This window comes from Psammomys obesus, unplaced genomic scaffold (genome assembly GCF_907164565.1).
Source record: "Psammomys obesus unplaced genomic scaffold, mPsaObe1.curated_primary_1811, whole genome shotgun sequence".
Taxonomy (NCBI): Eukaryota; Metazoa; Chordata; class Mammalia; order Rodentia; family Muridae; genus Psammomys; species Psammomys obesus.
The window spans coordinates 1893642-1905674 of NW_026590677.1; the positions used below are offsets into that span (position 1 = coordinate 1893642).

General features: G+C 35.8%; 1 protein-coding gene across 5 annotated transcripts in view; it reads left to right on the plus strand.

Annotated features, from left to right (window-relative positions):
* The window catches only part of Diaph2 (diaphanous related formin 2), a 970999-nt gene that overhangs the window by 205880 nt on the left and 753086 nt on the right, over positions 1-12033 (plus strand). For all 5 annotated transcript variants that reach the window (XM_055608281.1, XM_055608283.1, XM_055608282.1 and 2 more), the window contains one exon: positions 922-1061. In XM_055608281.1, the coding sequence (XP_055464256.1) occupies positions 922-1061 (140 nt within the window). The remainder of the gene's footprint in view (positions 1-921; positions 1062-12033) is intronic.

Consider the following 12033-nt stretch of genomic DNA (forward strand, 5'->3'; position numbering starts at 1 on the left):
CATAATGAAATCTACACACCTAAAGAAGATAATCAAGAAAGTGGACACAGGCGAAGGTGATTAATCCTCATTTAGAAAGACAAATGGGGTGTGCATTGAACTTATGACAGGAGTGTACCACAAAAGGCATCTGAAAGACTCTACCTAGCAGTGTTTCAAAGCAGACACTAAGACTCATAAGCAAACCCTCGGCAGAGTGCAGGGAATCATATGAAAGAAGGGAAGGTAGTATGATATGGAAAGGATAGGAGCTCTACAAGGACCAAATATATCTGGGCACAGGGTCTTTTCTGAGACTGACACTCAACCAAGGACCATCTATGGATATAACCTAAAACTTCTGCTCGGATGTGGCCTGTGGTAGCTCAGTAACCAAGTAGTTTTCCAAAGTAAGGGGAACACGGACTATTTCTAACAGGATCTCAAGGGCAGGCTGTTTGACACCCCCCCCCCCAGGGGAGGAGCAGTCTGTTAGGCCACAGAGGAGGACTTTGCAGCCAGCCCTGAAGATACCTGATAAAACAGGGTCAGATGAAAGGGGAGGAGGTCCTCCCCTATCAGTGGACTTGGAAAGGGGCAGAGAGGAGACCAGGGAGGGAGTGTGGGGTTGGGGAGGGAATGAGGGAGCGGGATACAGCTGGGACACAGAGTTAACAAAATGTAACTAAAAATAAAAATAAAATAAAATAAAAAAGTAGCTGCACAAAGTAAAATATTGATATACTTTTTTTGTAATTATGTTTATTTTTTAATTTGATTTGCAAAGTGTTAGCTCTCAGTATTGCTTAGATGAGGATAACCCAGTATTAGCTTTATTTGAATATGCCATATTGTTACTTATATAGTCTGTATTTTATTTTAATTTCAAGATATATAAAAAATATTGTCTGTCTAAAGTGATATCTTCCGTTTGTTTTATAGGGTGGCCTAAAAAACAGCAAGCACGAATGCACTCTGTCTTCACAAGAATATGTTCATGAATTGCGATCTGGGATCTCAGATGAGAAACTTCTCAACTGCCTGGAATCTCTGAGGGTTTCCTTAACTAGCAATCCTGTCAGGTAGGCTGTTCCTAACATTTTGATAGAATTCATACATTTTGCATTGTATATAGATATATGGAAGTATAATTACATATGTTACTTTAACCTCAATATATTTTCTTTCCAGGAGTATAGGATCCTCAATATAAGAGCAACATCTGATTTTCAGGTTCTAAGTGTTTAAAAATATATGGTTAGCTAATCTGAAATTTAATACTGTATGATCCAGAAATATAAAATTTAAATATTTATTTCCTTTTTGATTATATACTATAAGTCCAGAAGGTAAATCTGCAAAACATGTTAATTCTATGAGTCAAAATTTTAATTCCTTTCATATTTGTGACTATATATACATATATCTATGTATATATACAGATGTATATAATTTCATATTAAATTTTACATAGACGACTCACACATTTTTTTAACTTTGAGATAGCCCAAACTATTTTACCAATAAAGAAATGAAATAGAGACTATTAATAAACTCCTTATCAGTTGTGCATAGTGGCACCTGCCCTTTAATTTCAGCACTCAGTGAGACAGAGGCAGACGTATCACTACGAGTTCTCCTGGTCTACAAAGCGAGTCCAGGACAGCCAAGGCTACACAGAGTAACCCTGTCTCAAACAAAACAAAACCCACAAATAAACATGTATATAAATAAATAAATAATAAACTCCTTATGTTTTATACACTATTAGGCAGTTCCTTGGTATCAATGGATTGAATAATAATCCTTTTTTTATTGACAGTAATGAGCCTTAAAATTAGTAACACCCTAAATAATACTTTATGAAGAAAAATAGGTTTCATTGTAATATTATAATATTCTTGGATCTACATACTAAATTATCAGTGTCTTGAGTTCAAAATTTACTAAATAATTACATAAAAAAGCTTTGTAATTTTATTCATTTCCTCTATGCTCAGGTCCAGTTCATAATGCTCTGAAAATAATTCACATATCAGTCATTCAAATGGTATTAAGAATAAATTCCAATATATTGTTTATTTATATTCATACCATACTTTGAAATTTTGAACATATAATTTCATAATAAAGACAGTGTTGAGATGAGCCTTCCATGGGGCTGGAGAGATGCCTCATAGGTTAAGAACACTTACTGCTCTTTCAAAGGTCCTGAGTTCAACTCCCAGTCAACCACATGGTGTCTCACAACCATTTATAATGAGATCTGGTGCCCTCTTTTGACCTGCAGGCAAAACATTGTATACATAATAAATGTTGTCCTGCTCTTCAGACACAGTATTCTCCTGGTGCTGTCATCTTGTCCTGACCACTCACAACCATCTTTAACTCTGTCTTTGATTCCAGGAAATCAAGTGCCCTCTTCTGCCTTCCTCTGATAACAATGCATGTGTTACACAAACGTACATGCAATATAAAAATGCATTCATACAAAAAAAATAAAGAAAAAAATTTTTTTTTCTGTTAAGGAAATTCTCTAAGCATAATTTTCCAAAGAAAACAGAAACAGTGAATAAAAACACAGTAACCATAGTATCAACAACCAAAATAAATGCCAGGTATTGTTACTTTTATCTGAGGTTCATATAATTTTCTGTTCCTAGGGAAAACTGATACAGAGGTGGTAGAGGGAAACAATTACATTTCAGGAGAAGCCTGAGAAAATGTAGATGAACCTCTCTAGTTTTACTCTCCCAGCTTAGAGAACTGAGACAGTATAAAATTCTTTTGTGGCCATCATGGGCTGTAGTTGGCATGTACAAAGCTTGGCAGAGTCTTTGTCTTCAGACAACATGTCCCTTTCTTAATCTTGATCACATCCACATGTCAGATCGACATCTGACATCCTAAGGAAGCACATACATTTTCTCTTAAGTAATCCAGTTCACATGAAAAAAATAAAAGAATAGATGATACTTTACAGGCTATGCCAGATGAGATGGATAAATTAATTAAAAAAATTAAAGAAATTTTTAAAATTTTTTAAATTTTTAAATTTAAATTTAATTTTTAAATTTTAATTTAAATTTAATTTTTAAATTAAAAAATTTTTTAAATTTTTTAAAAAAAATTTAAAAAATTAAAGAAATTAAAAAAAATTAAAGAAATTAAAAAAATTAAAGTAAATACTACTCTATGGCAAAGACTGGAAGGGAAGTAGGAATAAAAATCTCCTAACTATCACCACATATCTCAATTTTTCTTCCTAAAATTATGAATAAATTTGTTGTTATAGATTTTTTTTTTCTGTTTTATATTTGCAGTCTAAATATGGTTTCTGCCTATGCTATTTTCCTTTCATGGGGGTCCTGGATCTCGGCTCCGGTCCTGGTGTTTGCCTTCAAGATGGAGAATGGGAGTTCTGTTTCTCTCAGGGGCAGCTAGAGCACTTTAGGGTGAGGCCCCAGTGCTCTAAGCCGGGGTGTGGAAAAGTTTTTCCAGAGAGTATTACAGTTTAGCTCTTTTGGTCTTGAAATGAGAAGGTGCTTACTTTTTTTGTATGTGATATCAAGGACAATATAAACCCTGGATAGAGGGAAGGATTTAAAGAATGAATGCAAATGCACTGACTGGCTGGGGTCAGAGGGTCAGGGATACTTAATCGTCCTATCTCAAGAAGGAAAATACAGTATTTAATTATCCTATGGGTTGGGTTGGGGTGTGATCTCCAAGTACATCTGAAGCTCACTTTCGGACTAAGATCCTTATCAGGGTGGGTAGTTTCTAGGAATACCTAAATGCTTGCTAGAGTAGTTTTCTTATCAAGGAAGGGTCTGGCCTGTAATCTTCCCTGATAGCTCTGTTGTGCTCCTTACAAGACCTGGGGGTCTCCCAGATGAGGGGAGACTTTTAAAACCACACTGAGAAAAGGGAGTCTATAATCATAGACTGAGTGGAAATAATTGGCTATCTGGAGGTGGCTGACTACATACAACCTTATCCATTAGAACCCTACATGAGTACACTGTTATGTTGGTAGTATGCTATGTGTTTATATCAAATGACTAAGTACTGAAAATACAGGGTAATGTCTTTCCCCATTAAGAACTCACAGTAAAGATTGATATTAATTTTTAAGAAAAGTGTGTAGAAGTGCTGTATGAAATAGTTACTTAACGATACTAACAGTTTCTACATTAAAGAAGACTAATTTTATTCCTTTGAAGTGTCAGTACCCTCTCAATAGTATACCATAGAGTATACTTCCTATTTCCACTAGGATAAACCCACCTTAAATCATAAACTTTGCTCTCTAGTTTTTTACTTTCTACTTTCTACTTAGCCTCCCTCTCAGGATCAAACAAATAATCCCAAAAACCAACAAAGCAAACAGCAGATTCATTTTCCTAATTGATAGAAACAAATATGTAAATAAAATCAAGGAAGCAACAACAAAAAGGAAATCAGTGTAAGAATAAACTAAGAATCATTAGTATATGAATTAAGTTATACAGATAGAATAAACAGTAAATTCAAAGATAAGTCACTTCGAGTACAGTCTATTTTAACAGTTAAGTATTCCCTGAAATTAGGATCACTGAGTGTCATCCTTTTAATCTCCTGTGGCTTTTGTAACAATTACCACAAACTGAGCTGTTAAAACAGTAAAAATTTAGTCTTTTACAGTTAAAGTAGAAAGAGGTTTCTTAGAGCTTCTACTAAGACCCTAGAGGAAGCTCTTGTCTATTTCAGCTCCTAGATTTTTTTTTTGTCTTGTAGTGCACTGAGTCTAGCCTTCTATTCTCACATGGTTTCTTTATCCTTTGACCACTTGTCTGCCTTTTATGAGGTCATCTTAATTGGAGTTAGGATTCATACTGATCTAGTAGAAATGTTACTGTGATCTTTATTTTATAACTAAAAACTATAAAGTCATATTCTGAGGTTCTGAGTGGATAATATTCGATCTACCATTCTTATGAAAAGGGACTTTGGCCTTAAATCTATTGAAACACCAAAGTGAAAGCTCAGTTATTCCCAGGAAATGGCAACATTTAGTTCAGAAAAACTGGAAAATATAAAATTGTGTTGCTTTAGCTTCCTTAGTTGAAATGCATTTTGCTGGATTTGTTCTTTTTATTAAAAACTTTGTAATTATAAATTTTGAGAGCTTGATTTTTATACGGTTGAGGTATGCAGGAATAACAGTTTTGAGATTTCAGTTCCTTAAGCTTATATTTTCCTTTCTAAGTCGGTGCAATTTCTTTGTACCTCAGTTACTGCTTATGTAAATGAGATGGAAAGCTTCCAATATAAATCTATGGTTTCTATGTTCTCCTTTGCTTATTATCAATCCTATTATTTTGGATATTAGACTTAGCTTCATATTGAGAAATTATTTTAGATAGGGGAGTAACAGTTTCTCTACAGTGTTAGAAAAACTTTTAGCATTAAAAATAAATTTACTGAGGGACTGTCTCTGACATGAGTTGATTGGCCCGATCTTTGATCACCTCCCCCTGAGGGGGGAGCAGCCTTACCAGGCTACAGAGGATGACAATGCAGCCACTCCTGATGAGACCTGATAGACTAAGATCAGAAGTAAGGAGAGAGGGATCTCCCCTATTAATGGACGTGGGGAAGGGCAGGCTTGAAGAAGAAGAAGGGAAGGTGGGATTGGGAGGGGAGGAGGGAGGGGTTTATGGGGGGATACAAAGTGGATAAAGTGTAATTAATAAAAGTTAAAAAAAAAGAGGAGCAGACCATGAAATTAAATAGCACATAGCAGATATCGGGAAAAGGGGAAAATAAATTTACTTATAATTTTTTGCTTAACCCAGATAATTTTTTTTCTTTTTCTTTTTTTTTTTATTAATTACACTTTATTCATTTTGTATCCCCCCATAAGCCCCTCCCTCCTCCCCTGCCGATCCCACCCTCCCTCCCCTTTCTGCATGCATGCCACTCCCCAAGTCCACTGATAGGGGAGGTTCTCCTCTCCTTTCTGATCTTAGTCTATCAGTTCTCATCAAAAGTGGTTGCATTGTCCTCTACTGTGGCCTGGTAAGGCTGCTCCCCCCTCAGGGGGAAGTGATCAACGAGCAGGCCAATGAGATTATGTTAGAGGCAGTCCCTCTTCCCATTACTATGGAACCCACTTGGACACTGAACTGCCATGGGCTACACCTGTGCAGGGGTTCCAGGTCATCTCCACGAATAGTCCTTGGTTGGAGTATGAGTCTCTTGGAAGTTCCCTGTGTTCAAATTATCTTGTTCTGTTGCTCTCCTTGTGGAGTTCCCGTCCCTTCCAGCTCTTACTATTTCCCACTTCTTACATAGAATTCCATTCACTCTGCCCATCAGTTGGCCATCAGGCTCAGCATCTGCTTTGACAGTCTATACTGCAGAAGCTTTCAGAGGCCCTCTGTGGCAGGTTTCAAGGTTGTTTCCTATTTTCTTCTGGCTTTCAGAGGCCCTCTGTAGCAGGTTCCGAGGTTGTTTCCTATTTTCATTTTCTTCTGATGTCCATCCTCTTTGCCTTTCAGGATGGGGATTGAACATTTTAGTTAGGGTCCTCTCTTTTGCTTAGTTTGTTTAGATGTACAGATTTTAGTGGGTTTATTCTATATTGTGTGTTTATATGAGTGAATATATACCGTGAGTGTCTTTTTACTTCTGGGACAACTCACTCAGGATGATCCTTTCCAGGTCCCACCATTTACCTGCAAATTTCATGATTTCCTTATTTTTCATTGCTGAGTAATACTCCATTGTATAGATGTACCACAGTTTCTGCATCCATTCTTCAGTTGAGGGGCATCTGGGTTGTTTCCAGCTTCTGGCTATTACAAATAAAGCTGCTACAAACATGGTTGAACAAATGTCCTTTTTGTGTACTTGCACCTCTTTTGGGTATATGCCTAGGAGTGGTATGGCTGGATCTTGAGGAAGCGCTATTCCTAGTTGTCTGAGAAAGCGCCAGATTGATTTCCAGAGTGGTTGTACCAGTTTACATTCCCACCAGCAGTGGAGAAGGGTTCCCCTTTCTCCACAACCTCTCCAGCATGTGTTGTCCCTTGAGATTTTCATCTTGGCCATTCTGATGGGTTTAAGGTTTGTTTTGATTTGCATTTCCCTAATGGCTAATGAGGTTGAGCATTTCTGTAAGTGCTTCTCTGCCATTCGATATTCCTCTACAGAGAATTCTCTCTTTAGCTCTGTTCCCCATTTTTTAAGTGGATTACTTGGTTTGTTGCTTTTCAGCTTGTTTAGTTCTTTATATATATTGGATATGAGTCCTCTGTCAGATAAAGGGTTGGTGATGATTCTTTCCCAATCTGTAGGCAGTCGCTTTGTTTTGATTGCCAACACAATTCTTTACAGACCTGGAAAGAAAAATTCTCAACTTCGTATGGAATAACAAGAAACCGAGAATTGCTAAAACAATCCTCTACAATAAAAGATCTTCTGGAGGTATCGCCATACCTGATCTCAAGCTGTACTATAGAGCAACAGTTATAAAAACTGCATGGTACTGGCATAGAAACAGAATGGTGGATCAATGGAATCGAACAGAAGACCCAGAAATAAACCCACACACTTACGGACACCTGATTTTTGACAAAGATGCCAAAACCATACAATGGAAAAAAGATAGCATCTTCAACAAATGGTGCTGATCCAACTGGATGTCTACATGTAGAAAAATGAAAATAGATCCATACTTATCACCCTGCACAAAACTGAAGTCCAAGTGGATCAAAGACCTCAATATAAAACCAGACACATTAAATCGGCTAGAAAAAAAAGTGGGGAATACCCTAGAACTCATTGGTACAGGAGAAAACTTCCTGAACAGAACACCAACAGCACAGGCTCTAAGAACAACAATCAATAAATGGGACCTCATGAAATTGAAAAGCTTCTGTAAAGCAAAGGAAACCCAGATAATTTTTAAAGATTAGTTTTTCATGCGTATCAATATTTGCTTCTGTGTGTGCATGTGTGTGTACAGTATGTGTGTGTACAGTATGTGAGGCCAAAGAGTTAGTCATAACCCTTAGAACTTGAGTTATATATGATTGTGAACTGTCGTATAGGTGCTGGGAACTAAACCTAGTTCCTTTGCAAAAGAAGCAATTCCTAACTGCTGAAACATCTTGCCAAACCTCAGATTTTTTTGTTTTTAGACAAGGATTTTTTGTGATGCCCTAGCTGGCCTGGAACTTATTATGTAGGTGAGGTTAGTCTCAAACTCACAGTGAAAAGACACCATATGCCACCATGACTGCCACTCATGCCCCAGACATTTTTTTTTCTTTCAATGTTGAAGGAAGTATCTGTAATTATAGTAAGAGAATGAAAGTAACTTCCTTTACATAGGAATAGAATATGTTAGTTTGATTGAAACATAATTTGTAAGTTACAGAAAGTGTTATATGCATTACACAATAGACTTTTTGTTGTTTTATTTTGTTTTGTTTCAAGTCTGTGTAATAATGGCTGTCCTAGTTCTCACTATTTAGACCAGGCTGTCCTTCTATTCAGAGATCCATCTGACTTTCCTTCCAAGTGCTGGAATCAAAGGTGTGTACCACCACCATCTAGCCAAAGAAATGTGAAGCAATAAAACATTGCTAGAAAAGTTTCTTGATACATGACCAAAAGGTCAAACCCTATTTTGTAGAATAGTAAAAATATATGGGCTGGATGGTAGGGGTGAGGCATTTTGAAAAACATTATGTGCCTTGCTGTTATACTCATGAACTCATGTTACTTTTGGTTACCTGTATAAGAACTGCAGATCAAGACTCCCAAAATTTTATCAGGTTCAGCAAGTGGCTCAAAAGGCCTAACTACTTGCTGAGTTGCTAGTCACATTCTTCATGAGTGTAACCTGCACTAGGTTATCCATGCTTCCATCGATGGCCTCACACTCATATACATATGGCCAGCACTAATTGGACTCAGTGAGATATATCATTTAAAAAAGAATACATGAAGTTTGGGGTAGGGTTCTGGCGAAATTAGAAGAGGGAAATGAGGGGTGAATATGATCAAAAGGCATTGCAAACATGTATGAAATTCTGAAAGAATAAATATATTTAAAAAGAATAGAATTATCGAATAGTGATTGCATGGAATGATATTCATAGTTTCTATGGAAATAGCCTTGTAGCTCCAGGGGTATGTTAGCACTCGTAGAAACTCCTGGTTTGCTTAGTATCTAGTTTCTGCCAAACCCAAGACAAAATTTCTGTTCTCACTTCTTGTGACTATATCTTTCTCAGTAAATGTTATCACACATGTGAAAAGGAAATTTCTTTCAAGTTTACAGATGCACAGTTGTTTGTGTTATCTCTGGCATATATTTTTTTCTTGATAGTTTCTTCCATTTAGATTTAAACACATTTCTAGCATATTAACAAATACACATTTAAAACAATCATTGTAATGAAAGTAGCTGAATCTTGACAGCAGTACAAATTAGGAATACAATTATTTTCTCAATTATGTGTGATAATAACTATTCAATCAGCTTGTATTAAACTTATTAAAAGCTTGGTAAATGCAGCCAACACTACTTTGCAAATTAGCATAAAGTTAGGCACAAATCAATACTCTTAAAATGCTGTACACATGAAAAATGGAATAATGAAGGCAAAGTTTTATGATGTAGAAATGGGAACAGGACCTAAAAATGTAAAAGCAGATCCAGAGGCATTATTTTGAGTAGGGTTTAATATTGATATTTTTGAATTTGTTTGCTTTAACTTTGTAGTGCATGACTTGTTTTAAAATACCAGTAGTACTTTTATACACAGAATAGAAAATTTAGAGTCATTGTAGTTAGGTCAGCTTACATGCCCTCTGTTCAAATTTTGCTTGTCATCATTATCAAACACATACTGGTTAATTTGACAAAACTACTTTAAATATTGCGAGACCTTAAATTTTTAATCATGAACTGTTCGTTTAAAATGAAATTTTCCTTAGGCACACCCAATGTCGTACTTCATAATAGAAGGAGAACAGATCTTTGTGGTCTATAATTTTAAAAAGAATTAGGCATACCCAATACTGAGGAAGTTTGAAGTATTGTTCTAATGAGTAAGTTGTAGTATACATTAAGGTAAATAGTGGCTCTTTTTTTTTGCATTTGTTTTATTTTTACATGACATTTGGACAAGTAAAAATCTATCACAGTCACAGGTTTATTTCATTTAAGTGATATATGAATGCATGTATACATAATAACCATTCAAAATTGTTAGAGAATGTGGTTTATTTCCAAAAGTCTTATCATTGTGACATAATGATCTGAGTGTAAATATTTTGTACTGAAGAGTTGTGGGTAGCAAAGTATCTCTTTACCTGCCATATAATGATGCATTCATTATTTAAAGGGAGGGGTCAGTTCTCCTAATTCTGAACTTGGAGAATTTTATTCCGTGGGTCTTTTCAAATGAGTAATACTGTATAACACAAGTGAATAGATTTTTCATAAAACAAAGAAGATCTCCATGAATGAATGTTCTTTTACTACAAGGAGCCAAGGTTATTATGTTTCTACAAAGACCCAAAATAATGGTACCAGTTTGCAGCTTTCTCTGCTACTAAGCTTTATTGTACTTCAGAAATGCCCTGGAGGCTCTCCCCAAGGCATATCTATCATCTCAGCTAGACTTTTGATAGGAGCTGGATAGCTGATAATTCATAGTTAAGATGCCAGCTAATACCTAGGGGAGTCAGGTATTCTTTGTAGTTTGTTGAAAGATCCATGACAACCATATTTGCTCTGTAACTTCAGCTGTTTGACTGATGTTCAATTATGGACACTCAATTTGGGGAGATTCTTCACCTATCAGTAAGACTATACGTGTACAGCCTTTCACATCAGATAATTTCGACTTGAAAAACTTGTGTTGAGATAGAATTGATATGGGCAGAATGTAGAAGATAACATGATGTTGCAGTGTTGTTTTACATGTAAACAAGTTTTAGGTGAGGTAGTTTAGTAGACTACAATGTGGATAATGTTTTAATGCCTTCTTTCATTGCAAATCAGCCAACATCTTGATATTATATATGTTCTGTAAAACCCAATGTTGCTGATACTATCAGATTGCTTCCAATTTTTCTTGTTTGGGGGGCTATATTTCTTGCTTCTGAGAAGAAAACTAGCTCACCACCCCCTCTGCATGTGTTTGATATTGTACTTAAACTTCTTTGATGTCAGCTTCCTAATGAGTTTCTTTGAGACCTGTTTTTAAATTTTTTTTAATATCCATTTAAGAAAAGATAATGAAGACTGAAATGGTATAAAAAGATTTTTTTAAATTATGTTATCATAAGTTTCCACATGTGAATTAATATTTTTCAAAGTATAAAGAACACCCTGAAATAGATTCAAATATAAATCTGTAATAAACATTAATGAATTGTTTTCATATAAAAAATGTTTAAGATATTTGTAATGTGTTAGAGCCCAAAATTATGAACATTGATTAAAATGGCATAAGGCTTTTAATGTGAATGGACATCAACCATGTGATACTCTTTGATCTCAAAATATACTTTAACTTTAAGACTTCTTTTTTTTTAGTTTATTTATTCATCATCTTTTTCTCCTGGGTATATAAAATGTATTATGGTCAGTTGTTGGTGGGCTTTTATTTTATTTATTTTTAATTTTTTCTTTATTATTATTATTTATTACTATTTATTCACTTTGCATCCTGGCAGTAGCCCTTTCCCTCAACTCCTCCTGATCCCAGCTTTCCTTCTTCTTTTCCTCCTTCTTTGTTCCTCCCCTAGTCCACTGATAGAGGACGTCCTTCTCCTCTATACTATCTTACCCTAGCCTATCAGGTCTCAACAGGAATCTTTGTATCCTCTTTTTCTGTGACTTAGTAAGGCCACTGTGCAAGGGGAAGGTGATCAAAGAGCCAGCCACGGAGTCCATGTCAGAGACAGCCCCTGCTCCCCTTACTAGGGAACCCACATGAAGACTGGGTTGCCCATGGGATACATCTGAGCAGGGGTTCTAGGTCC